Source organism: Asparagus officinalis, chromosome 7, assembly GCF_001876935.1.
Source record: "Asparagus officinalis chromosome 7, Aspof.V1, whole genome shotgun sequence".
In the NCBI taxonomy this organism is placed as follows: domain Eukaryota; kingdom Viridiplantae; phylum Streptophyta; class Magnoliopsida; order Asparagales; family Asparagaceae; genus Asparagus; species Asparagus officinalis.
Genome location: NC_033800.1, coordinates 4804758 through 4831414, shown reverse-complemented (window position 1 = coordinate 4831414; position 26657 = coordinate 4804758). Strand labels below are relative to the sequence as shown.

General features: G+C 38.9%; 6 protein-coding genes across 7 annotated transcripts; 3 read left to right on the top strand and 3 right to left on the bottom strand.

Annotated features, from left to right (window-relative positions):
* Positions 3722 to 7210, top strand: LOC109848524. Its single transcript, XM_020418058.1, has 5 exons — positions 3722 to 4181; positions 4444 to 4624; positions 4765 to 4832; positions 4935 to 6447; positions 6542 to 7210. Exons 2-5 carry the CDS (start codon positions 4453 to 4455, stop codon positions 7075 to 7077), a joined length of 2289 nt encoding a protein of 762 aa, XP_020273647.1. The 5' UTR covers positions 3722 to 4181; positions 4444 to 4452; the 3' UTR covers positions 7078 to 7210.
* Positions 7250 to 9875, bottom strand: LOC109846599 (pentatricopeptide repeat-containing protein At1g18485-like). Its single transcript, XM_020415847.1, has one exon. It carries the CDS (start codon positions 9873 to 9875, stop codon positions 7320 to 7322), a length of 2556 nt encoding a protein of 851 aa, XP_020271436.1. The 3' UTR covers positions 7250 to 7319.
* On the top strand, positions 15602 to 16865 carry LOC109848444 (metallothionein-like protein type 2). Its single transcript, XM_020417940.1, has 3 exons — positions 15602 to 15720; positions 16342 to 16422; positions 16541 to 16865. Exons 1-3 carry the CDS (start codon positions 15653 to 15655, stop codon positions 16635 to 16637), a joined length of 246 nt encoding a protein of 81 aa, XP_020273529.1. The 5' UTR covers positions 15602 to 15652; the 3' UTR covers positions 16638 to 16865.
* LOC109848445 (metallothionein-like protein type 2) lies at positions 22771 to 23898 on the top strand. Its single transcript, XM_020417941.1, has 3 exons — positions 22771 to 22931; positions 23386 to 23463; positions 23575 to 23898. The coding sequence occupies exons 1-3, from the start codon at positions 22861 to 22863 to the stop codon at positions 23660 to 23662; spliced, it is 237 nt and encodes a 78-aa protein (XP_020273530.1). The 5' UTR covers positions 22771 to 22860; the 3' UTR covers positions 23663 to 23898.
* Positions 24142 to 25782, bottom strand: LOC109848443 (F-box protein At5g49610-like). 2 transcript variants are annotated; one of them, XM_020417937.1, is made up of 2 exons: positions 25735 to 25782; positions 24142 to 25534 (listed from the first exon to the last, which is right to left on the bottom strand). In XM_020417937.1, exon 2 carries the CDS (start codon positions 25479 to 25481, stop codon positions 24222 to 24224), a length of 1260 nt encoding a protein of 419 aa, XP_020273526.1. In that variant the 5' UTR covers positions 25482 to 25534; positions 25735 to 25782; the 3' UTR covers positions 24142 to 24221. The 2 variants fall into 2 exon arrangements, with proteins under 2 accessions (XP_020273526.1, XP_020273528.1); XM_020417939.1 differs by lacking the exon at positions 25735 to 25782 and adding an exon at positions 25578 to 25680 and having other exon boundaries at positions 24142 to 25385.
* On the bottom strand, positions 25996 to 26653 carry LOC109846598 (CAX-interacting protein 4-like; the record flags this gene model as incomplete). Its single annotated transcript, XM_020415846.1, has 1 exon — positions 25996 to 26653. A coding segment is annotated over one exon (630 nt), but the record flags the coding sequence as incomplete, so codon positions are not given.

The following is a 26657-nucleotide window of genomic DNA, read 5'->3' as shown; positions in this document are numbered from 1 at the left end:
AGTGGTCGGTTGTTAAGGTTACGGATTTGTTGTTAAGGTTACGTGTTTGTTGTTAAGGTTACACGTTGGGATTTATATGTATATATATTTTGGTTGTTAAGATTACACTTTTGTTGTTAAGGTTACGCGTTTGTTGTCAAGGTTACGGGTTTGTTGTCAAGGTTAATTTCACAACTAATTAGAATATTCGTTGTTAAGGATAAGGGTTGGTTGTTAAGGTTACGCGTTTGTTGTCAAGGTTACGGGTTTGTTGTCAAGGTTAATTTCACAACTAATTAGAATATTCGTTGTTAAGGATAAGGGTTGGTTGTTAAGGTTACGCGTTTGTTGTCAAGGTTACGGGTTTGTTGTCAAGGTTAATTTCACAACTAATTAGAATATTCGTTGTTAAGGATAAGGGTTGGTTGTTAAGGTTACGCGTTTGTTGTCAAGGTTACGGGTTTGTTGTCAAGGTTAATTTCACAACTAATTAGAATATTTGTTGTTAAGGATAAGGGTTGGTTGTTAAGGTTACGCGTTTGTTGTCAATGTTACGGGTTTGTTGTCAAGGTTAATTTCACAACTAATTAGAATATTCGTTGTTAAGAATAATGGTTGGTTGTTAAGGTTATGCGTTTGTTGTCAAGGTTACGGGTTTGTTGTCAAGGTTACGCGTTTGTTGTTAATGTTACATGTTTATTGTGAAATTAACCTTGACAATCAACCCGTAACCTTGACAACCAAACCCGTAACATTAACAACAAACCCGTAATCTAAACAACAAACACGTAACCTTGGCAACAAGGCTCTTAGGCTCTTAGCAATAAGGTTACCCGTAACCCGGAATAAGGTTTGTAGAATATCGTAGCCATCATCAGTTCCATGCAAAAATTTCTTAACAATCAACCCGTAACCATAACAAGCAACCCGTAACCTTAACAACCAACACGTAACCTTAACAAGCAACACGTAACCTTAACAAGCGACGCGTAACCTTCACAACCAACGCGTAAATCACTTGGCTTTTGAAAATCTCATTAAAAGTGAAATATTATTATAATTTCCCTAAAAATTAAAAGTGAAATATTCATTTTCTAAAAATATATTGTTATATATGTTTCCGAATCTTACAAAAAATCAGTAAGAAAAAAGAAAATTACCAACAATTAACCCTTCAAAAAACAAAAAAAACAAGATTAAAATCACTAACAGGACCCACTTCCTTCTTCCACCTCCTCAATTAACCCTTCAAAAAATAAAAAAAATATTAAAATCACTAACATGACCCACTTCCTTCTTGCACAATGAAAGAATAGTATCACCCAATCCAGGTTACGCTGAAATGAAGGAATAGTATCCCTAAAACAAAATCCAGGTTTTGAAAATCCGACGCACATGCACCACGACCGCCGCCGTAAACTTCGTCATCCTCCTCTTGCTCATCACCTCCTCCTGCTCATCCTCGCCGTCACCGGCGTCTCTCCACGTGTCACGTTCCCGGCCATCCGCGTGGAGCTCAACATGACCCTCGACCTCCTCATCAAAAACCCTAACTATGCTTCGTTCTCTCCAGCTTTACTATGGTGGGGCCCAGGTTGGGGAGGCTGATGTGGATCCTGGGAGGATACCGGTGCGCGGGGCGATGCTCGTGACGGCGAGGTTGACGGCAGAGGGGGCAATCTCATCGCGGAGGTGGGGACCCTGCTGAGGGACATGATGACGGCCGCCATCGGGGAAAGGGACGGAGGAACCCTTTCAAATCATCACAGATAAAGAAAGAAAAAGAGAGAGAAAGGGTATTATGGTCTTCAAATTTTAATACTCTTGGTCTTTGTGTTTTGGGGGCTCAGTGCATATTTGTTACGAATTTGGGGGTTTTGAGAGCGTTGAAAAAGTCTTGGGAGGGGGAAGCTTGTTTTCATTAGTCTTGGGAGGGGGAAGCTTGTTTTCGTAGGTGGACTGGGTTCGCTTCCCGTCTACGTCAAATACGCCATAAAAAAATATTCAAGAATAAAATCATTGCTTCCTTTGTTGTGCACTAGTGAGCTGGCAGCATCATTGGGCATGATATTGAGCTGTATGTTGGGCCTCTTAAGTCATAAAAACATTAGGTGCGTGACAGAATCCACCGAAGCTGAAATGTACACTTCCACACAATCTGCTAGCCGACACCATGCATCCAGACCGTCACCTATTATGAGCTCGTACGACTCCTCCTTCATGTTCGGTGTCATGTATGGCCATCATGGGATTGATATATCTCTCAGCTTATCCTTTTATCTTTTAAAAACGAAACCCATGTATATTACATGATTTCGCTTGTCGACCCTTGAATTTGGATCTTCACTAAGATTAATATAGTCAAAACGTATAACCACATTAAGAATCTTAAAAGTCCCTAATCATTTCACCAAAACCTCGAAGCCACGAAGAGGATTGAGAGTCATAATTCTACCATGCATGTCCTTACAGGTTGAACACTCTTTTTACGGGACATGACGAAAACCTAGATTCTCATCTTATAAAGTCCCTAACCATCACACAAACTCTAACGAAAAAGGTTGCAATCCCAGCCTTAATCGACTCGCCAATTCGTTTTGAATTTTTGACCGAGCTAAGTCAAACATTAAACACATTCTATATAGGCAAACTTCAAAAGAACTAATCAACCGTGGTATTATTCAAAAGGGAGGGTCTGGTCACCGCCGCAGGTAAGAGTTACCCGTACTATTTCTCGAAAAGGAGTCGGGCCCATGCTAGTGACCTTGAGCCTTTACAGCTAGCAGAAAGGGACCACGACAGTTAAAACTGGAACGCGGTGACTAGACCCTCTTTTTCGTTTGTTTCAAGAAATTTAATTAGTTAAATTAAACTGAGCTTAGTCCTGTCTGATATATACAACCCCTTTTTCTCACTTTTGAAGAATTTAGTTAGGTTTTTGGCCCAACAGATTCCCCATCTCATTCCCCAAAATAGGGATGAAGGAGAAAAAATAGGGAAGCTTCCCCAAATCTGCAGCATTCTCCAAATTTTTGGAGGAAAAAATGGATTCTTCAAAATGGGGAAGCTGTTGGAGTTGGTGTAAAAATTAGTTGGAGAATATGACTTTTGCTTCCCCATTTTGGAGAAAATTTTGGAGAAACTGTTGGAGATGTTCTTACTGGTCTCTGTTGGGGTGTAGTATATAAGCATTTTTCCATGCTAGGCCCGGATGAATCCTCAATTTGAGTATTACCCACCAGAATGATATACAATAGAATAGAATAGAATATACCCGCCGTATTACAGCGTGTTTAATACGAGCATATATCATTTTCTCGATAAGCAATAGAACATGAGTATCAGTTCAACACTTTTTCTCTCATCGAGATATTGATAAGGCTACACAAAAATAACTAAGCTCAAAACACCTCCATGGCTCTATGTCAAATAAGGAAGTCGTTACTTCGAATTTCCCATGGGCAAGAAGGAAGAGAAATAGTAATCATGATATATAAGAACATAATGCATAATTACATTAATCATGATATATAATAACATAATGCATACTAGTAGTAACATAGTCCATTCTACTCGACAGGTGATAATGTAAATCTTACTTAGACAATCCAAGCATTTTAACGTCTCTCTCTTTTCAATTACAATTTGTATGTTGTTCAAATAAAGATATTTTACATTGCAAAAGAAGAAAAAGGAAAAAAATGATTTAAGAGAAATATTTACAAATAAAAAAAAAGTCCCCCCACCCCTCTTTTTCTTTTTTCTTGGTTAATTCTCCATCCCGAAGGGAATAAAGGATTGTTAAAAATAAAAAAGTAACGCACGGGTTCAACGAGCGATCACGCAATTGTGAAATTTCCGTGGACCAAACTGAAATATCACTCTGGGGTCGTTCTATCAGTTTCATTTTTCGTGGCGGTAAACTTTGGGGGCGGGAGATGCCTAACAAAGACCAGATTAACAGGGGAGTAATAAAAAAGATGAGATATTTCACAGCAAACGCCCCCCCAAAAGAAAAAAAAGAAACAGACGACAATTAAGAGGATCCAAGTATTTTAATTGTTCATCATCTTTCTCTCTTAAAAAGTCATCGTCTGATGACTCTCAGCGCCGCCCTCCATTAAAAACCCTAGATTCGTTCCTTTTCTATTCTCTCTCGAACCCGATCCCAGTATCAGAGCTCTTCTCCTCAAATTGTTCAGGTAAGAACAATTTTTTTTTTGTTTAATTTTCTTCAAATTTTAAACTTTTAGCATCCGGGTATTGCTCATTTTCAACAGATTCCTAAATGAGTTTCACACAATTTCTCAAAAAGGCCGAAGTTTTGAGGATTTTCTGTTAATACCCGTGTTGTGGAAATCAGTTTCAGTTGAAATCGCTGAGAGTTTTGTTAGAAAATTTCAGTTTTGAGAATTGGGGTTTGAGCTGGTAATTGATTTTTTGCTATCCTGTTCGACCTTGCAGGGTCAAAACATGGCAGCTGAGCTTTTGAGGCATCAGAGCTCCCAAGCATATTATGACCATCATCATGGGTTTCTTTGGCGTTTGCTTCATTTTCTTGACTTAGACCGTCGTCGTCATAGGGGAAAGATGCTCAATTACAGGAGATTTGATCTCGACGACGACGATGATAAGCATAGAGGAGGTTAGTAATTTCGACTTCTTTTAGATTCATTACCATTTCAATTTCTTCCTTGTTGATCTTTTTCTTCGAACAAGAGCATTTTGTTAATATGATCTATTGTCTGAACATTTTTATGCCAATAATCATATTCTTTACTGTAGGAACTACAATTTTAACATCAGAACAAAGTGACAATGAACGGTTGTTGGATAAAGAAGCAAACTTCCAGGTAAATTGAACTAAAATTTAGTTTTAGCACGTTTTTGTCCCCGTCATGTGATTCTTGCTTTCTGTGTTTAACTGTTCGCGGTTTGTGTATGAACAATTTCAGGTGGAAAATAAAAATAGTATGAACTCGACAAAGAAAAGTTCTGGCAGTACTCACCTGATTACTTTGCTTTACAAGAAGATGACCGGAAAGAGGAATAAGAAGTTGAAGAATTCCTCTTCAGCAACACCCTTGCTTCGTACAATCTCCATTCATCACCTTGAATGCGATGATTATGTTCTTCCTGATGAAATTACTCTGAATAGTGAATCTTCGACAGATGAAGTAAATTCTCATGAGATGGATTTTTCTGCAAGAAGCAAACAAGGATATGAATCCCAGAACAAGTATCCTTCCATTCTGAACAATGACAAGGAAGTTTTCGATTGCTCGTTGGACCTCAACAAGAAGATTCGAGATGCAATCAAGGAGGAACACCGCATATCCATTGACGGAGTATTGGATAAAGTACCTGTAGGCCACAAGCTAGGTGATGATGTGCAGAGAGAGGAGAGCCGAGGTGGGGATAGCCCAAGAAGTAAATTTGGTAGTGAAGGATTTGTATCTACAAATAGCAAGCTTGCTCATAGAACCATTCAACGGTCACGCTCCCTTACTGAATCCTTAGACAGATACTCTCATTTGCTCGAATCCAGCTCACTTAAAGAACTTCAAAAGCTTCCTCAGAGATTGAATTCAGCAAGTGTGCAAGATGACAGCTTAGCACATAGAAAAGTTCTTCGGTCACGTTCTCTTTCTGAGTCCTTGGATAGGTACTCTCATTTGCTTGAGTTCAATTCGGCTAGAGAACCCCAGAGACTTCATCAGAGGTCAAATTCAGTAAGGGAGCAAGACAGTAAATTTGCAAATGGCAGAGTTCTAAGATCACACTCTCTTTCTGAATCCTTTGATAGATACCATTTGCTTGAATCCCTTTCAGCTAGAGAACCCCAAAAGCTTCTTCAGAGGTTGAATTCGACAAAAGAGCAAGAGTGCAATTCTGCACATAGAAGAGTTCAAAGGTCACGCTCGCTTTCTGAATCTTTTGATAGATGCGCTCAATTGCCTGAGTCTGTTTCAGTCAGAGAATCCAAAAGACAGCCTGAGAGATTGAAGTCAATCCAAGAAGAGGATGGTTTGCAGGATATTAAGTCCCAAACAGTTTCTGGGAGCATTCTTTCTACTTCAGACCTTGGGTCGTTCTCTTTCACCAATGACGGTTCAGGTGAAACACTAGCTTTATCATCTAAAAAAGTAGATCCGGATCTTTTAGCTAGTGATGAGGAAGCAGACAATTCCACTCCCAATGATCCAAAATTAGTAGATATTCTTGTGAATATGAAGGAGAGTATCAAACAGCCAGAACTAAAGGATGAGTGTGATCAAAATGAAGCAACCATCGTCTCACATGATCTAATTGCAGATGACAACAGCTCTATTGCATACAACGAGCAAGAGGATGAAATCAAACAGGATGAAGTCGACCAGCCTTCAAAATCAAGCCCACTTTCTGTTCTCGATTCATGTTTTGAAGAAGAAGAAGCAATCAGTCCAGCAAAGTATGCTGAGTTACGAGGTAAAGTATTTGCATTACATATCAAACGTTCTGAAGACCTATTTCCACTTAATTCTTCTCTCATTTCTGATATATTTCGCTTAATCCTTAGCAGATGCAGAGCTGAAATCTAGCCACATCCCTCTTGAGGCTGAGTTTAATTACATGAGAGATGTCCTAGATAAATCTGGATTTTGTGGAGGAGCAGAAGAATTCCTTGAAGCATGGTCCTCATCCTATGAGCCAATCGACCAATTATTGTTCGTTGAAGAACTTCAGACTATGAAAGCTGACTGTTATGAGATACCATGGGATCGCCAACTTTTTCTTGATCTAATAAATGAAGCCCTGCTGGAAATTTACGAGAGCAATATAGCCTATACCTTAGGGCTCTCACGGTTTTCTTCTCATGTTATGCCGGTGAATATGGGAGATCATCTACTTGAGCAGGTATGGGCAAAAGTTAGCAGGCTCCTCAGTTCACAACAAGATCTGAATCACGCACTAGAGGATGCTTTGGCTCGAGCTTATGCAAAGGATGATGGATGGATGAAACTACATTTGGATGTTGAGAGAGTGGGGATGGACTTAGAGGGCTTGATATTGGATGATTTAGTTGAGGAAGTTATTCTAGATTTTGGATATGTGTGAAGTTTGTTGTTTGTGTATGTTTTTTATTGGGGTATTAGTACATAGTATTTCCCCCTTTTTCTGTAAATATGTATGGATTTGTTTTATGACCTTATTCATCTACCTGTAATTATCAATATTTTTTTGACTTATATGATGGTTATTGCACATCTGGTAGTGAGAGGTGTTTAAATGTCTATGGTAATCTCTTTCATACTGCAACAATTCCAAACATCACTTAGACAAGAGTATAAGATTAGAATTTACCAATAATCACCACAGGAACAAGAACCGTCTCTGAAATGGTGAAACCTTTTGTTGTCTCTCACCACAATCTCCCTCTTCACAACCTTAGACACAAGCTTGATAGCATTGTGACAATCCCTGCATATTCTAACGTTCTTGCATATTCTCAGCTTCGTGCCTTCTGTCGTCTTCATCAATCCAAATGCCACAGCTTGCTTCTCACTATGGCACCTAAGTAATTCCACCTTCTCTTCATCCTCTACTTCATGAAGCACTGACCCCATATCAGGAATATATCCAATTCCCTGAATTTTCTCTTCCAAAATACACCACATTTTGTGAATTTCATCTAATTCAGGTAGATAATTATCGGCTACCATAAAGTTATAAACTTTGCCTCTTAATTCTATCCAACTACATCCCGGGTCCTTCTGAAGACCAATCTCCTTCAAAATTTTCCTTACTCTTCTAACATCATCCCATCTTTCTGATCCTGCGAACAAATTTGAAGCCATTACATAATGCTCGACCTTGTCAGGTTCTAATTCTAACAGCTTCTCAGCAATTTTCTCCCCAAGATCTACATTTCGATGAATTCTACACGCACTGAGTAAAGTACTCCATATTTTGCTGTCCGGCTCTGCAGGCATCTCTTCGACAAGTCTCATTGCATCTGCTAATTTCCCAGCTCTCCCTAGCATGTCGACAATAGAAGAATAATGCTCTAGCTTTGGCTCAATCTTTTGCTCATTCTTCATCTCCTCAAAGTAATTTAGACCTTCTTCAACTAATCCAGCATGGCTACATGCCATTAGAATACCGAGATAGGTGAAGGTGTCCGGCTTTATCTCTTGTTTCTGCATCCTATAAAGCAGTTCTATAGCCTTAGAGGCATTTCCATGGACAGCATACCCTGTGACCATAACATTGTAAGATACTACATCTTTGTTCTCCATTTTCTCAAAGAAATACAAGGAATGATCTATGGAGCCACATTTTGCATACATAGCTATGATTGAGCTTGCAACATGTCGATCTTCAGTGTAGTTCGCTTTCAATGCAAAGCCATGCATCTCTTTGCCGAGGCAAAGAGACGATAACTGAGCACAAGCCATGAAGGCACTTGTTGTTGCAATCATAGTAGGCTTTTGTCCATCAAACTGCATTTCACGAAAAAGTTGGAGGGTTTCATTCGGAAGCTCATTTTGGGAATATCCAGCAATCATAGCATTCCAAGATACCACTTCTTTTTCCTCCATCTCATCGAACAATACTCTAGCTTTTGAGGGTTCTCCACATTGGATATAAAGAGAAATCAGTGAAATTCTAATGAATGAATCCATCTCTAAGCCATTCCTCTGGACAAAGCCATGTATTGACTTGCCAATTTGAAGGAATTTGAGATTGGCACAAGCCAAAAGCAAGCTTCCAATACTGAACCAATCAGGCTTCAAGCCTGAAGATATCATATCCAAGAACAAATCCAAAGCTTTTAAAGGATCTACATTCTGTGCGTAGCCTCCAATTAGTGCATTCCATGAGCTCACTGTCTTTACCTCTATGCCCTCAAAAACATTTGTTGCCAATTCCAGTAATCCAACCTTTGCGTAGGCCGCAATGAGAGCATTCAACACTAACTCATTGCATTCAAGTCCGTTTCTGATCACATAACAATGAATTTCTTTCACTTTATAAAGCTCCGACGGATCCAAACAAGCTGGCAGTGCATTTAGGATTGTGATTTCATTTGCCTTTAATCCTTCTACCATTGACATCTCTCTCAATAGATCGAAGGTTCCATCAACATCTCCATTTCTTGCACAACCCCCAATCATAGAATTCCAAGAAACCACGTTTTTTCCACTCGTAGTCTCAAAACCCCTGCGGGCCTCAGCCAACCACCCACATTTTGCGTACATATCAGTTAATGTGTTATTCACCCTCAACTCGCCCGCCAAACCCAATTTCACCGATAACCCATGAACCGATCTCCCCATCTCCACCCACCCGCGCGACGCACACACAGGCAGCACAGTCACCACCGTCGCATCATCAAATCCCAACCCATCAACCCCCATCATCTCCCTCAATAGACCAAACCCTTCATCAACGAACCCACATTCAAAATACCCAGACATCATCGTGTTCCAAGAAACCAGGTTTCTCCCCGGCATTTTCTCAAACACCTTCCCCGCGTCTTCAACGCGCCCGCACTTCGCGTACATCGAAATCAAAGAGTTGCCCACGAAAGGGTCATCGCCGAGTCGCAATTTAACACCCAACCCGTGAACGCATTCTCCCAATCCAGCAGCTGAGAGGCCGGCACAGGATTTGAGGACACAGGGGAGGGTGAAGTTGTCGGGGTCGAGATCGGTGGAGGATAGCAGCGAGGAGAACGCGAATGGCGCTTCCAGGAATCGGTGGCTTCGAGAGTAGGAGGCGATTAGGGCGTTCCACTGGCGGATGTTGTCAGGGGGCGAGGAGGCGAGGAGGGGTTTTGGGGAGGTTTTGGGTTTGTGGGTCTGAGGGGGAGAGGGGGGTAGAGTGATGGGGTTCGGGTGGAGGATAGACATTGTTCGAGGTTGGAGGAGAGATTTGGGAGAGGACAAGTGAGCGAAGCTAGTGTTCTTGGGTGATCAACGGTTGGTTGAAGAAGAGCGAAGCAGAGTTGAGGATGAGATGAAGACACGGTTCTTGGTTTTTTTTTTTCAAATCATCCGTGCAGCTGGGACTTCAGTTTTAGTCCCACATCGGTTGCGTTCAAACCCGAAGGGCTAGCAGCTGGGATAAAAGGGGTCGCAGGGCGGGGTGCTTAAGCATACCTTTCTCGGCCTTTTGGCTAAGATCAAGTGTAGTATCTGTTCTTATCAGTTTAATATCTGATACGTGGGCCATCGGCCCACTATGATATTAAATTAATTTTTGTTGGGGGAGGGCCCGTTCACAGTAGCTTGCTGCTGGGGTCCTCGAGCGTCCCCCGTGCGTTGCACTGCTGCATGGGCCTGGCGCACCCCTACCAAGTCATTAATTAAAATTTTCAGCCGGAATTACTCGAATTGATCGATCGTACAATTTATGACTGTTTTGTTTGAAAAACCAAATTGGAATTTAGTTCCGAGTAGCTAGTTTTGGTGAATATTGTGATATGATGCAAAGATAAAAGGAATGGTCTTCTAGCTTGAGTTAGTTAGCAGAGATTAGTGGACTTGCCGCTAAACAAAATTTGAGTTTGAAATAGTTACTTATTCTAATTTTCCAACTTATTTGTTTTGATACTTATTATAAGAAGATTTATTTATTGATGTTATAGGATTACACTGCTCCCAAAAAAAATAGGTGGAACCAAATACTAGTCAAACGTTGCCCTTACGTCTTTACGGGTCCGACTATTCACACTCCCAAACAGTAACTTTGGGGGTGTGTGAGGATTAAATTGCCCTTCTCCCAAATCAAAACAGGCAAGTCCATTCCAGAAACACCCTCAACATCAAAAGGACATTTTCGGCAATCAAACTCCCAAAATTACTGTTTGGGAGTGGATATAGCAAAAATGCGTCTTTACTTAAAGACTCCAGAGAAAAAAAAGGGAAATTTATACTTTATTAATATAAAATTGTATCGCTTCTATTTTTGGGAAAGAATGCTTTAGTTAAATGTTTTTCAATAGCGAGGAGGTGATCAAATTTTATTATCAAATTTCAGGTTTTACGATGTAATATTTGCAATCAAATTGACAAACATACAGAAAAACAATGTAATATAAAGCAAAATGTTGGATGAGTAGAATATCTGCAAAATTTTATTTTTAACACTAAAAATATCAGCAATTGAAAACCTCATGACAGCTAAACTGATACGTTGACAACCCCAAAATCTTTTGTAAGCTACTACACGGTCTAGCTCCCACGGTGGGCGTCTCAGGAGCTGTTTTTTGTCCTTTTTTTTTTGTTGGCCTGGGCCCTGGGCTGTAACCTGTGGGTTTGGGCCCACGTGCCTCTTTAACGCCCCAGTATTTTATTTGTAGGCCTTAGTACTTAGTCGTTTTAGAGGCCCGAACATTTGGTAGGCTTTGCCCATGCGGTTTTATTGCGGGCAAAAGACTCGTCGTATTCAGCACTTTGATTTGGCAAACAATACTTCATCTCGCGGGATAACGACAAAAAGAGTGAACGGCGCCCGAGGTGATAAGTTCACTTAAATAATTCTGTCGGGACTATTTTTGGCATCTAATAATAAAATATTTTAGCGGAGTTTGAGGATACTTACGTAATTTTACATAAGTTCCCTTTGTTTTCCCTAGTATACATCCAAACAAGTTACAGTATTTTCCTTAGCTTCCCTCACCACCGTTTGCCCTCCCTTCCCCAATTTATACTTTGCCTTTCCTTCTCCAGGTAAACTCTCAAACATAGTGTTAGCGACATAAGTGCCCTATTCTTAAAGCATTTTGAGGTGTTTATTATTATAATTATTGCATTGAGAGGCTGTTTGGTTGTATATTTTTACCATGTAAAAAGGTAGAAAGTGTAAAAAAGTGGGCACCAGTGTTAGCTTTTATCACTTTCAATTGTTTGTTTGTAACTGTGAAAATAGTGTAAAGTGATTTCATATGCTGATGTGGCTTGTAAAATGATTTCATAAAAAAGACACGATTTTAGGAGAAAGCTGACATTGAAGTTACGAAAAAAAAAAAAATTTCAACCAATATGATCATTTGAGTAGGGATCACTTTTTACACTTTCCAAACAAACAATTAAAGTTATATTTGCAAATTAAACAAACAATTTATGATTCCAATGGAATAAAAAACAAACAAAGAAAAATATAAAAGTGAAATTGATGAGGTGGACAACAACTTTCCAGGTTGTGTCATAAATACACAACTTTACCAACAACAACCAAACAGCCCCTGAGAGGTGACCATGAGACTTTAAGCATTAACAACTAATGCATATATGCTCCTTCTCCAAGGGGGAAGAACGAACGACAACCCCTCGTTCTCTCTCGTGTAATTATTTCAAAAGGTTGGTCCTCGTATGAGGAGGAATACATGTTCATTGATCAAGTCAAAATTCCTTTGGATTTAATATAGTAAAGGCTTTTGCACCGTAACCACTAAAAATGGTATATGGAACCTTTGCTTTATTTAGGCACCTAATTGCGGTTAAAGGGTCTTCGGAACATATTATTCTCATTTGATCCACCTTTTTACTCCGAAAAAAACAAACAAACAAACAAACATATTCTTTTCCTTTTTACTAAAAAAACAGAATTTTTAGACATAATTTCTTGTACCTATTAGTCTATACAATTTGAAAATAACGCGCGGATGATAAATAAAAACTGATAATGATATTCTCTAGAGGATGATATATCTACAATGGAAACAATCATATTTTCTAGAGGATTCTTGTCGCAGGGGTCGCCCACAATTAATGGACGATAATAATTGATTGTGACATTAATAAGAAGGAAAATGTACGATGATGTTGACAGTTGTGCACAGTATTTGCACCTAGGCAACTTGCAAAAATAAAGTCGCCGCGTCACTTAAAGCATCTCCAACCGCTTTTTTTAATTTTCTTCAAAATGGGAAAGCAAAAATCATATTCTCTAAATTATTTTTACACCAACTTCAACAGTTTCTCCATTTTGAAGAATCTTTTTTTATTCTTCAAAAATTTTGAGAATGCTGCAGATTTGGGAAAACTTCCCCATTTTTTCTCATCCATCCATATTTTGGAGAATGAGATGGAGAATTTATTGGACCAAAACCCTAACTATATTATCCAAAAATAAGAAATGGGGAAGCTATTAGAGATGCTCTTAGGTCCACATTCCTCCTCTTTAATTTCTCTAATCCCCAATTGTATATATTTCTTAATTATTATCATTATTAGATCTCTAGGATTTCACTTTAAGCCTCCTCATTTAGGGGTGTCCAAAAAGCCCGGAGCCCGGGCCCGGCCCGGTGTCCGGCCCGGGCCCGGCCCGGTCGTGCCCGGGCCCGGCCCGGGCCCGGAAACCCGGGCAAAACCCGGGTCCGGGCCCTGGCCCGGGTCGACGTTGGCGGGCCCGGCCCGGGCCCGGAACAGTAAATTTTTTTTATTTTTTTATTTTTTTTATTTTCTTATATATAACATATATGTATATGTATATATATTGTGTATATAATATATATATATATATATATATATATATATATATACTCTTCTCTTAGTATATAATTATATATAAGTATACTCTCTCTTATATATGTATAATATATGTGTGTATATATAAGTTTATATTGTGTGTGTGTTTTATATGATATAATACAATTTGTTTATGTAATTACTATAAGTATTTACAATTTGTTTATGTATAATATATGTCTATGTGTGTCAGTGTGTGTGTGTATATATATACATATAATATATTGAAATGACATGAATACTTTGGGCTACTTAGTATATAAGTATATATAAATATTAAGTATATTCTTCTTATATTGTTTATATCTCTTATATAATTATATATATGTATAAGTATGCTCTCTCTTATATATGTGTACAATGTATACTCTCTCTTATATATATATTTATACTCTCTCTCTCTTAGTATATTAAGTATACTTTATTATAACACATATATAAACATAAACTTATATGTACATATATAAGTATATTTATATATAGTATAAATACATATAAGAGTATAAATATATATTTATATATCTAATACATATATATAACATAAACCTTATATGTACATATAATATAATTATATTTATATAAGGCTATAAATATATATATACTATTATATAAATATAATTTTTATGTTTTATTGTTTTTAAAATTTTTAAAAAATAAAAAAAATAAAAAAACAAAAATCCGGCCGGCCCGATAGTCCGGCCCGGTCGGGCCCGGCCCTGGCGCGGACCCGGGTCCGGGCTTGGGTTTTGCCCGGCCCGGGCCCGGTTTTCCGGGCCGGGCCGGGCCGGGCCGGGCCGGATGGACAGCCCTATCCTCATTCTATTATTTATCGTCCAATCGTTTTTTTGTGAATTGATGCGTCTAGTGATCTCCAAATGCAAATCGTCAAATATTTATCTCAATTATTTCAAATTATCTCCAAATACAAGTGCATTTAAACCTATTAAGAAAAAATAAATCATATCAGAACATTTTGCATGTAGAAGCTGAAAAACTGGTCACGGACCCCGGTAACTACTTGATCGTGCCAAGTTCAGAGTATCTCAACGCCATCGCCCATATAACAAGTTTTGATGTGATTTATGCTTAAAAATTATCAATATCATGTATGAAATTGTTGGATTGGGATCCTCTACTCATCAATAGTGGTTCCTAAGTGCATCTCCAACAGTTTCCCCAAAAATTTTTTCAAAATGGGGAAGCAAAAGTCATATTCTTCAAATTATTTTTGCTTCAACTCCAACAGCTTCCCCATTTTGAAGAATCTTACATTTATTACAATAATAAAAATATTCTACATTCCTATTTTGGGATGCTCTTATGCATTGGAATTGCCCCCATGGTTTTTTTGTTAATTACATATTTTGTTTTATATTTATTTTTTCCTCCATCCCGTTTTGAAGAACGTGTTGTATTTATGACAAAGCTTTCTTCAAATATTTGAAGAATGCCCCAGATTTGGGGAAGACTCCCCTTTTTTTCTCATCCATCCCTATTTTGGGGAATAAGATGGGGAATCTGTTGGACAAAAAAAAAGCCCAAAATTCTTCAAAAGTGAGAATACCAATAAAATAGGGAAGCTGTTGGGGATGCTCTAATATTTGCTAATGCATCTCCACCTTTCATTTTGTGAGACCATCTTTTATTTTGTGCTTATCCACAAAATAAAAGATAAAAATGCATTAACAAATGTTAAGAACTACTGTTAATAAGTAGAGATTATTACATCAGTACAATAATCAACGTTGACTTTTGGACGTATTGACAAGTGTCCTAGATATTACAGAGATAAGGGGGTGTGAATCCCAATTACTACAATATTTAATTCACTCGCGGAAAAACGCAAAATTTCACCCAACTAGAGACCTCTCTGGTCCCATTATAGAGTCGAAGTTGCACGTACCTATTGCTCAAGCAGCTGATGAGATAACGATGAAACGAGCGTTGAATGCAATGCACGGGTCAGAGGGGATACGTGTACCCCCTTATTATTGGGTCACGCTAACAAATCGGCAGCCGACAGGATCTTGACACGTGTACGGTCCACAGCCATGTTCTCCCCCACTCCTTTTTCGTCTATAAATAAAACGCCGAGGCTTTTTCTCTTCTTCAAACTCGAGAAGTCGATCGGTGAAATAATCGAAACGAGAGGGAAGATGTCTTCTTGCTGCGGTGGGAATTGTGGGTGTGGGTCTTCTTGCAAGTGTGGCAACGGCTGTGGAGGGTAATTTTTTCTGAAGTGTAGTTATTTATAAATTTTTCATGGGTTTTTTTGGCAAATAGGTCTTCTCGTTTTCATTTTATTTATTTTGATCAAATCTTTATCAACCTCGGCAAATGGGCCGTTTAATAATATAATAATAATAATAATCCTTTGTTAAAACTGTGTTTTCTCATTGTTTGACGTAAAATACCTTCATTTTTTTTGTCACTCCTCGCAAACACCCAAAATATAGGACTATTGGAATGGACAAATAAGCTAATCTCCTCTCTATTATATAATGAGCTGAGACCAGCTCATTATGTAATAGAGAGGGGACACCTCACCAGTCTCTTATATTGGTCCCATATTTTTGGATCCTTAAGTTATTTTTTTTAAAAATAATAATAATAATAATAATAATAGTATTTCCCACATAATAATTATCTTTGAAAATTTTGGAGAGGCGTAGATCATAGGCGAACCTTCTCATAGGCTTTACCTCTTAAAAATGGTCCGAATATTTATTTATTTATTTATTTAAATTTACGAATCACATAATAAAGGTTTAAGGACCTGCCTTTTCTTTTTTATTTAATTAAAATTTACTTTATTATTAATTGATATTTTTGGTGAGCGCTGCAGGTGCAAGATGTACGCTGATTTGGCTGAGGAGAGGATCACCTCCTCCAACACCATGATCCTCGGTGTAGCCCCACAGAAGGGGTACGTGCGTACTCCCGTCAATTAATTACAAACACTAACAGTAAAACCCGCCGATAATTTTAATTATTGTTAATCAAATCTCTTTGGAAAAATTACATCTCCACGTAATTAACCGCAGGGAGGGTGAAGGGTTCGAGCTTGGCGCCGGTGGGGCCGAGAACGGTGGGTGCAAGTGTGGGTCCAACTGCACCTGTGACCCCTGCAACTGCAAATGAGAGGCTCTGTTTGTGTTCCAGAGGAGGAGTCGTCTTCTGTTATCAGTTAACTAGCTAGAATAATTAAAGCCATGGTTTACAATGTCATGTATTAATTAAGTACCCCCAATAGAAATTAAGAGGGGGGGGGTTATGCGTGTTGAGCTCTGATCTATGTAATGTTTTGTGTTGTGTTGTGTTGTGTTGGTCTTTTGGGATGAATTAATGAAGGAGACTCCTTTTTAGTTTTGTTTTATTTTGTGGTGCTAAATGTGGTTCTATAATATTTCTTGATTTGTAATTTTCATTTTTTTGACTTTGTGCCTTTAGATGTAGATTTTTAGTAATTTTGTGGAAAAAAGTTTGGAGTGATTTTTAGAAATTTTGTCGCTGTTATTTATTGATGAGGAGGGTTCACTGTTTATCTCCTCCTTTCCCTCTCCCCTCTAAGCTCCAGATCTCTCCCTTATAAATGCTCAAAAAAGCTACTATATATCTAATATCCTAAGGATCAATTTCATTTCCCTTTTTCAAATCATCAAACTTTAAGGAAGTAACAAATATATTCTAAAATAAATATAATTCATTAATTACACCTCTATTTACTGTTATATATTTAATTTTATGCTTATTTTATTATCTTGCTCATGTCCAACTTGCATGTGCGTCTTTTTACTATAATTAGATTCCATATATAGGTACACAATAAATTGTTTATATGTAAATTTAATGTTAATTGGTCGTGCTTTGATGCAAGTTTCCTACAATTAACTTTCTTTTTCTTTTTCTTTTTTTTTTGTTTGGTTAACATCTTGAAACCAAGTGAAAATATGATGTTGGGCATTTTTAGTGGATAATATGGCTCATTTTTAACGAAATTCATTTTATAAATTTTTATGGGGAAACGAATGGAAACTCATATTTAATTGTTTCCTTCCCCAATTTTTTTTCCCCTTTGGTTTCTAGGAAACCAACCAAACAGCCTCTAAATATACAAGTAGAATACTCGCATGGTGGGGTAATTTGAGGCTTTAGGGGGTAGTGAAATACCAAAGTTGTTCCCCTATTTTACATTTGCACGGCTCAGAATGCTTCATATGGTGCGAGGTGTCCTAATATTATTAGCCAACAGCTTCCGTGCTCCCAAGCAGTTGGTGTAGTTTGTTTCCCTAAAAATCTCTCTCACATCCTAAATTTGAGGGATAAGGTAGTTGACAGTAGTTCCACACCCAAAAAAGTAATTTCACTTAGATAAAAAGGTTATTTTAGGAAGTATGAATAAGAAGATAAATAGGAAGTAGTTAAAATTCTCGAACTAATAAAAAACTCTCGGGGTCTTTATTTTTTTGACGTGGTTTTCTTCTCCAATCCCCTAATTCATTGCGCGGATGACCAAACCTAATGGAATTTAATTTTTGATATGGTCATCGATCCTATGAAATACTTCATACGAGCGTCTTCTTTCTCTAGAGTATTGAGCCCGAGATCATGAGTGTCGCCACCGGGCCAATCTGACTGGAAATAAATTGTTTTTGCATGGAGGAACATGTATGTATGTATGAGCCCGGCATTAATTGGCTTTCTCTTAGGCCTTGGGAACCTTCATTCGATTAATTTTCAACTAAACAACTGAGATTTTGAATGAACATGATTGCTTTGTTTAAGTTCATCAACATGGTTGATGGTCGACTTTCTTCGGATCCAATTTCCTTGTATCGCATTCAATCACATGTTAGATTTCTTGTTGATATCTTTATTGAGGAATTTTCTTAGCGTAATTCACCTATGATTCTATTTAAACGGATTTATACGCGTTCGATGGAATTCTGTGGATGAGAAATTGGTGGGGACGAAGATTTATTTGTTTTTCCAAATTTACCCTTTTAAAAAATATAAATTAATAAACGATTTTAGGAGCACCGAAGCAAAGCCCATATTATTATTCATTGATATATTTTGAACATGTTTGACAAAAGGTCAAGGTGACTTGTAAGCTATTTGGAGATATTTGGCAAATGGCTTATATCGACTTATAAGCCGTGAAAAAAGCTAGAGTATTCTAGCGTATTATTGATAGCTTATAAGCCATGAAGTTGTAAAAAACCATTTTATTCTTTATGATTTCTCAAAGTCAAAGGCCTCTTTTAATAAATCATTGCCAACTCATGTCCTTTTTAATTCATCATTTTGACAGTGAAGAATTGATCTACCTATTTGCAAAACACTTTACTATTAAAAGTAGATTATAATTAATCAAATTTAGCAAATATGTTAAATTATAATGTATTAGGACGTAGTCCGTACAATAGCTCTTGTTTGAATAATAACAAACTCTCGTTTGATACTAATATTTATTTGAGAGGATATAATAGAGGTGAAAGCGTGTATATGTTATGAGGCGAAACGCCGTAAAAATAAGGATAGGAAGGTTACGAGGTGAAGCGTCTCGAAAATCATTATTTGTGCTAATTTTAGCCTTGGATCCATTGATGGTCAAGGCTCATCGATGTTATACAGTAAACAATTGCAGAATTTCAGAAAGTTGAGTTCGAATCATCAATGGTCTACAATGAACCATCAATGATCTACAATGAACCATCAATGGCCACCACACATCGTCTATGATGTACAGTGACTAATTGTAGATTTTTAATAACTCAAAATCAAACCATCAATGAACAAGTGTAGAATTCCAGAAAGTTGATTTCAAACTATCGATTGTCTACAATGAACCATCGATGGTCACCGCACATCATCGATCGATTGTGTATAGTGACCAATTGTAAATTTTTAGAAACTCAAAATCAGATCATCAATGATCTATAGATGCCCATCGATGGTGCTTAGGGAACCATCGATGGTGACGATGATTTTTAAGATTTGAATAGTTAATCACAATTGATACCTTTCATCTCCAACTTTCATTATAATTTGGATATCTCTTTCATAATGTATGAGAGGCTGTATAAGATTGAAATAGATAATTTTTGGAGAGAGTTCAACGGTTTGAAAAAAAAGAGTTTTAAGAGAGACAATTCTAGGGTTTGTGGGAAGAAGAATGATATGATGGCAATTTGAATCCTCAGAGCCTCAACGGACCTTTGCTCGTCACGTTCAATAACATTGGATCGTCTTAGTAAGAGAAGTTGTACTTGTAATCAACATCTGCATCGTTCTTCATCGAGCTTTGCTTTAATCTTTTGAAGAACGGTTTGCTAATCAAAAGGGTTATAAGATCTTTTTGACTTTTTTCCTTTAACTATTTTTGGTAGTTTATTTCTGTTGAGCGCCTATGCGGAAGTGTGATCGCACACTGAATGAATTTGTAAGCACGAGAGAAGATAACCAATCCACACACGAGCACAATCCAATCCAAAATATGACAAATCAAACCAAACACAGAGATATACGTGGTTCAGTAATTTTCCTACGTCCACGGGGAGAGGATGGGGAGATTCCACTAAATCAAGAAGAGTACAAAAGAGTTACAACTCACAAAACTCACAAATAAACCCTAAACCAAAGTTCTCTCCTTGCTCACAATATCTCCCTCTTATAATGCTCAGTACAATCTCAAATCTCTGTTAAAACTCTCCTCTCTTAACCCTAGAAACGAATATTTCTAATATATATCAAAACTCAATCAGAAACGGAGCAGGAAACAAAATAGCCCAATATCCGCTACGCGGTTGACCGCCGAACCCCAAATCGCGGTTGACTGCCAAAAGTCCAGAGACTTTTGTGTCTCCTGGGTTTGGGCGCGGTCGATCGCCGAACCCATCGCGGTTGACCGCAAAAAGTCCAGAGGCATACTCATGTTTCGTGCACGTTTGCGGTCGACCGCCGTGCCATGCGCGCAGGGGCGGAGCTGAATGGGTGCCTCTGGGTTCCCAGGACACCAGTAAAAACTGAATATCTATCAGAGAGCACATATAAAAATAACAAAAGTATAGATGGTTTAGCGGAAAAGGGTCTCAAGGAACCCAGCATGCGCGCGGGTTCGAATCTTGCAAGGAACCCCGCATGCGCGCGGGTTCGAATTTTTTCAGCTTAATGATAGTTTGGTGGCTTATGTTGAGAGAGATGTATTTTCCACCATTACCGATGCATCTATAGGACACCATAGGATTAAAATCCTGGCTCCGCCACTGCATGCGCGGTCGACCGTGAAACCTGCAGATTGTTCTCCTGCATTTTCTCCCGAACTTTATCGTCGTTTCTACAATTTCAAACTTGTTTTTACGGCGTACTCAAGCCTGAGGGTTAAAACTAGCTAGGGCTAGAGCGTTGCTCGTTATGGAGATTTTAGGGTGCGGTATTTGTAAACATACTGAATTGGGTCGTAATTCAGACTAACTCTTGGCAAAATGAGAATGGTTGTTCACATTTAATTTTCTATATTTTTTGTTGATTATTTTCTGTTTAAGCGAAAAACTATAGCAAGTAGCAACCCTCTAGGATTGTATATCAGATCAAACATAATGCACTTAAATTATAATCCAATTCTAGATTATCATCTAAATTTCCCAAACATGCTTTCATTTCTCTCAATTATTATACGTGTATAAATTGTTGTTTGTCTTCATCTCTCTCAATTATTGTGTATGTACTATATCTAAATTCCTGTTTGTCGGGATTAACGTCCCCGATTATGATTAAGAAGACCAACTTTTACAAAGAACGAAATACAAGAGGAAGGCTTTTCAAAAAAAAAAAAAAAATACAAGAGAAAGGAGGGACATGAGAATAAAAAGTCGGGCATTCTATCTTTTATGGGAAGGCGTATCTGTCCCACTTTAAAATGGCTTATTATTGTTATTATACTATAATTGGCACTGATCGAGTACTTCCACTCACATAAAAACGTCATTTGAAGTGGAGTAAATATTGAGGATTATAATTTATATTCTAAATTGTCAATGCTTCTTTATCGAAGGGAGTATAGATTTTATCAGAACGCACGCGTATGAGCGATATATTTCAAGACATCCAATTGGGAGAAGGAGAAAATAAAAAATTTCAATAGTTTATTGGGTTATTTTTTAGTACATGGTAAATTCTTTTTAATGTTGTTTATTCTAACTGTGCTTTAAGAGATTAGTTCTTTGATATCATCTCAAAGTCTCTTTGACTGCAGATAAACTCCTAAATAAATAGGGGATTCAAACATTACAGTTCTGAAAACTATAAGAAATGGAGAGATCACTTGGTGTTGTTTTAGATGACTGCAGATGCTTAAACATTACCAATAAATAGTTCTGAAAATGTTAGTTCTAAATTTTGGTCGAACATTTTTAGCAAGAATGTGGAGGGTAGGCTTGAATAAAAAAGGAGAAGAAAGTATATGGGTTAAGGAAGATTAGAAGAGATTGAAAAGCTTAACAATAAAAAATATTTGTTTAAAGGCCCAAAACTTCTTAAAACTTCCAAAATAAATATAATCTTAAAATGGAGGTCTGAAATAAAATATTACCTCACTCATGAAATAAAACAAGAGGTTACCTCTAATGCTCTAAGAACTAGTAAAGTAAAAGAAGGGCACCAACCCGCGGGTGGGACTTTTGGCTAGCGCCACGAAGAGTGAGGGAGGAGATCTCTCTAATTGGTTAGGAGTTCAAATCCTCTCTTCCGTATTCACCTGTTTTCTGTGGGACTAAAGGTGGGTGCAGAAACTCAGGATTTTACTGGTCAGTTAACCCAACCCGTTGTATGCTCACCAGTTCGAGGCCTTTAGGGTCCCATGCTGAGCCCTTAGTAGCAAGGATAGCTCCTAAAAGTGCTGTCGTAGTTAATGACGGGATACTGTAGCAATTCAAAAAAAAATTTAAAAATGATATAGTAGTTAATACTGAGATTACTATAACGGGAAAAATTTGTAGCACGGTGTTCACACTAGTGGATCTTATAGCACACCACCATAGTATCTGAAATCGAGCCATCAACTTTACAGTTTTTAACTTTTAACCCAGTGATATTACTCTGTTCGCAGCACACGTCAAAATTGCTGACAAAACAGAAAGAACACCAAATCAAAAAAGAAAGATACGAGTCTTCGGTCTCCTCTCTTAGTGCTCAATTTCCCAAAGGAGAGATTCTTACACGCGTTCGGTCGAGGCTCGTCGCTTTCCCTCATCGTCTCTATAAATTGGAAGCCGTAGGCTCTTCTCCTCTCATTCAGAGTTCTAAGCGTTCCACAGGCATTTAGCTTTCCTTCAGTTCTCTCTCGTTTGATTCGGAGAGCATAATGTCTTCTTGCGGTGCTTGTTCTACCGGCTGCAAGTGCAGCAGCGGATGCGGCTGCAATGGCTGTGGATGGTAATTAATTAGATCACTAATCAGCTTATTAATTATGTAAGGCACCGTTTGAATTTGTTCGGTTCTTCCTTATTGTTTGATATTCATAAGCTCATCAATTGGTCTTAACTCGTTTAATCTTAAGGTTAGTTTGTACCACTAATTTCAATACAACCCTTCGCCCATCAATTTGCCCCTACACTTTTACCCTCATTAATTTGCTGATATTATTTACGGTTTTTCTATAGAGTGCCCATGAGCACTCTATAAGAAAGGAGAAAGAGAAAGAAAAATGAATTATGCACAGAAATTAATGCAAATCAGAAGGGGCTCATGAGCTATTCGTTTCTCTCTATCTCCCTCCTCTCTTATAGAGTGCCCATGAGCGCTCTACAGAAAAACCCTATTATTTATAATGTTGACCATGATTTATTTAAATTTTTTTTTTTGCCTTCCTTTTTTCTTCTGTGAGCAGCTGCAGGAATCCAGCTTTTGCTGAAGGGATGGTTGCCACTACTCAGACTGTGATACTTGGTGTCGCACCTCAGAAGGGGTCTGTTTCCTTTTTTTAACCTTTTAACATTAGTAGTCTTCACATCAAACAATGACCAAAATCAATCAAATCTAACAAAGTTCTGATAATTTTTTTTATTTATTTTTGCAGGTTTGAAGGGTTTGAGGGTGCTGAGGGTGAGAATGGAGGATGCAAGTGTGGATCCAACTGCACTTGTGATCCCTGCAGCTGCAAATGAGACCCCTTTTCTTTCTCAGAGAAAAACATGAAGCCTTCGTGTTTGTTATCTTCCAAGTTACTTATTATATAATAATGATGAAGCCAATAGGCCTCGTCGCTGAGTCCTGAATGTTGTATTTGTCATCTCCTATGAAAAAAGAATGGTTTCCTATAATAATCACAGCTGCTCGTGATATGATCTCCGATACACTTTGTATTCCAATTTCGCTTTAATAAATATTTTCCTGGTTCGTTCCATAAACAACCTCCTTAATTCTCGCTTGCTTGCTTGCATGTACAGAGTGAAACTAAAAAGCAAAGGACTACAAATAATATCGATGGCTAACGGCACAAATTGAACAAATGCTTCCCTATAATTCACTCAAATTGAGAGTACATTTCAAAATTACTTCTGAAGAATTAGAATTACCACAAGTATTGCCCACAGATGCAAACGCAGAGTCGATTGGCAACCAAACAACAGCGACAAATTGCAATCGAATGAAATAACAATAACAAATATCTCCTACATCTCTTGACAAAAATGTCGCAAACTGAACCCAAGTCACAGCAATATTTCAACGCATCACTTGAAAAGGAACCATGCTGTTATTGTATCCAAAAACCTGTTGCCACTCCTGAAACAACCCCCCCTCATAAAGCACCATCCCCATCTTCCCAGTCTTCACATCATAACTCAACACCTTCTCCTTCTCACCGTCGCCATTATAACGACTATTCCTCACCCTCACTCTGAGCAACACCCTCCCCCCGCCTTCGAACGGCAATGGCTGCATCCGATACCTTTTTACGAGCCCCTTCGATACCTTGTCCCTGCTCCTCAGCGTCATCGTCGTCCAGAACGAACCAAACAAATCAATGTTGCCTTCCACCATCGTCTCTAACCTCGTTTCATACATCTTCTCCCATCCATGTCTATCGGTCATCGTCCACACTTCCAGACCCTTGTCTGAGAGTCGAGTTAACGACACTCGATCCCTGCAAACGCCAATGTCCTGCTGGGTGAAACTCAGAAGTTCCCCAGGCATGAGTGTGTAGCCTGAGATCTCGTTGTTACAGTCGAACCATAACAAGTAATCGTCACAGTACCAGTACAAAACCCCTTTCGTAAAAACAGGCTTGGACTCTTTCCACGGGTATCCTTCTCCTAATACCACAACCTGATCAGACTTGATCCACTCTCTGCGACGAGATGAGAGCACCTTGAACCGGTACTCCACTGTTTGGTTCACCCCATTGCTTCGAATAGGATGGACGAGCTCATAGCGGTCCAGTGATACTGAAGGGTCAAATGCGAGTCCAACAGATACAGCCACAAAACTGCGCATCCCCTCAGGTGCAGGAACACACGTACCCTTCATTGTTGCAGGATTGCACACGTACAAGAATTCTTGTTGTCTAGAACTATCATGACAGCGGATGCAGAGGAGGCCGTTGGTGGAGGACAAGATGGCCAAGGGGCTGACATTGTCGCCTATGAAACGAAGAAAAGGGTCAGGGATGCCAACAGGGCTTTCTTCGAACGTAGACAGAACAACGAGGCGCCCGCCCTTCTTTCTGTTTACAGAGATTGTGGACGCGCATGAGAATTTGCTGTGTAGAGATTGCCGCAGGGCGAATAAAGGGTCGTCCGAGATTGTTCGATTCCAGGTTTTGGAGACGGATTTGAACCTAAACAATGATTTGAGAGGAACCCGTGGGAGGATTTTGCAGTGGATGATGTCTTCAGGTAGACATGGTGTTTCTGCCGTCTTCTTCTTCGGTTTTTTCAGAGGTGAAGAGAGAGAACAGGTACTGCTTCCCACTCGCTTTCCCATTGAAGAGGAAGAGGAGTTATGAGAGAGAGAGAGAGAGAGAGAGAGAGAGAGAGAGAGAGAGAGAGAGAGAGAGAGAGAGAGGGTGCAGTGGATGATGTCTTCAGGTAGACATGGTGTTTCTGCCGTCTTCTTCTTCGGTTTTTTCAGAGGTGAAGAGAGAGAACAGGTACTGCTTCCCACTCGCTTTCCCATTGAAGAGGAAGAGGGAGAGAGAGAGAGAGAGAGAGAGAGAGAGAGAGAGAGAGAGAGGGAGGGAGGGAGAGGGCTTTTCGATTTGAGTTACTAAGTAAGAGAATTCTTAAATAAATAAACAATAACCTGATCTGTGTCCGAGCAGTGATAGGATTTGTGGATTTTAATTTGGAAAGCCATAAGATGAAGGGATCCAAATCCTACTATAACTCTGGATATCATAATTAGATTCAACTTCTAATTAGGCAATTAGCTTGTCAATAGCCAATAATAACCTATTCCTGACAAAAAAAATTAACACCGATTGAACTCTTTACTACTTGAAGAAAACATTCAAAGGATACAATGTTTTACCTCCTATCAATTGATTCAATACCCTGCTCTCTCTTATGCCCTCTCCTCCTCCTCCTCCTTTCTCTTCTTTTTCTTCGCTCATCCTCGTCGGAACTCGAGGCAGTGCTCTCCGAATCACTCGACAAAACCGACCTCCTCTCTTTACGCCGGCGCCGGCGCCTCCTCCTCCCCCCTCGATGCCCATCAGATTCGTCACTGCTGCTCTCAGAATCACTCACTCTCCTCTTTCCCCTTCGCCTACGCTTTCGATTCCTATCAGAATCAGACTCATCTCCATCCGAGTCCCTCTTCTTTCTACGATGACGACGACGACCCCTCTCATGCTTGTCCTTCCTTTTCTCCTCACCATCATCATCATCATCATCGCTGCTTGAATTTGACCTCTTCTTCTTCAAAGATCCCACCTTTTTGCTCATCGGCTTCCCAAATCTCTCCGCAATTATCCTCTCAATCTCCGGATCCACCGACGAATCCGAGCTCTCGCTCTCATCCCCGTCATCTCCGCTCTCTGTCTCTTCTTCCGCCTTCTTGATCTTCTCAAGCGCGGCATCGGCGGCCCTAAGGGCAGAATCGTCACTCTCCTTCTCATCCTTGAGGCTGAGGAAGTTGCGGCACTGGTAGGTCAAGTGG

Bases quoted from the DNA above. Each gene is read 5' to 3' on its own strand.
- LOC109846599 (XM_020415847.1), bottom strand. From the start codon at position 9,875: ATGTCTATCCTCCACCCGAACCCCATCACTCTACCCCCCTCTCCCCCT.
- LOC109848443 (XM_020417937.1), bottom strand. From the start codon at position 25,481: ATGGGAAAGCGAGTGGGAAGCAGTACCTGTTCTCTCTCTTCACCTCTG.
- LOC109848524 (XM_020418058.1), top strand. From the start codon at position 4,453: ATGGCAGCTGAGCTTTTGAGGCATCAGAGCTCCCAAGCATATTATGAC. The intron at 4,625-4,764 runs GTTAGTAATTTC...TCTTTACTGTAG, and splicing joins CGATGATAAGCATAGAGGAG to GAACTACAATTTTAACATCA. The intron at 6,448-6,541 runs GTAAAGTATTTG...AATCCTTAGCAG, and splicing joins AAAGTATGCTGAGTTACGAG to ATGCAGAGCTGAAATCTAGC.
- LOC109848445 (XM_020417941.1), top strand. From the start codon at position 22,861: ATGTCTTCTTGCGGTGCTTGTTCTACCGGCTGCAAGTGCAGCAGCGGA. The intron at 22,932-23,385 runs GTAATTAATTAG...TTCTGTGAGCAG, and splicing joins GGCTGCAATGGCTGTGGATG to CTGCAGGAATCCAGCTTTTG. The intron at 23,464-23,574 runs GTCTGTTTCCTT...TTATTTTTGCAG, and splicing joins GGTGTCGCACCTCAGAAGGG to GTTTGAAGGGTTTGAGGGTG.
- LOC109848444 (XM_020417940.1), top strand. From the start codon at position 15,653: ATGTCTTCTTGCTGCGGTGGGAATTGTGGGTGTGGGTCTTCTTGCAAG. The intron at 15,721-16,341 runs GTAATTTTTTCT...TGAGCGCTGCAG, and splicing joins TGTGGCAACGGCTGTGGAGG to GTGCAAGATGTACGCTGATT. The intron at 16,423-16,540 runs GTACGTGCGTAC...AATTAACCGCAG, and splicing joins GGTGTAGCCCCACAGAAGGG to GGAGGGTGAAGGGTTCGAGC.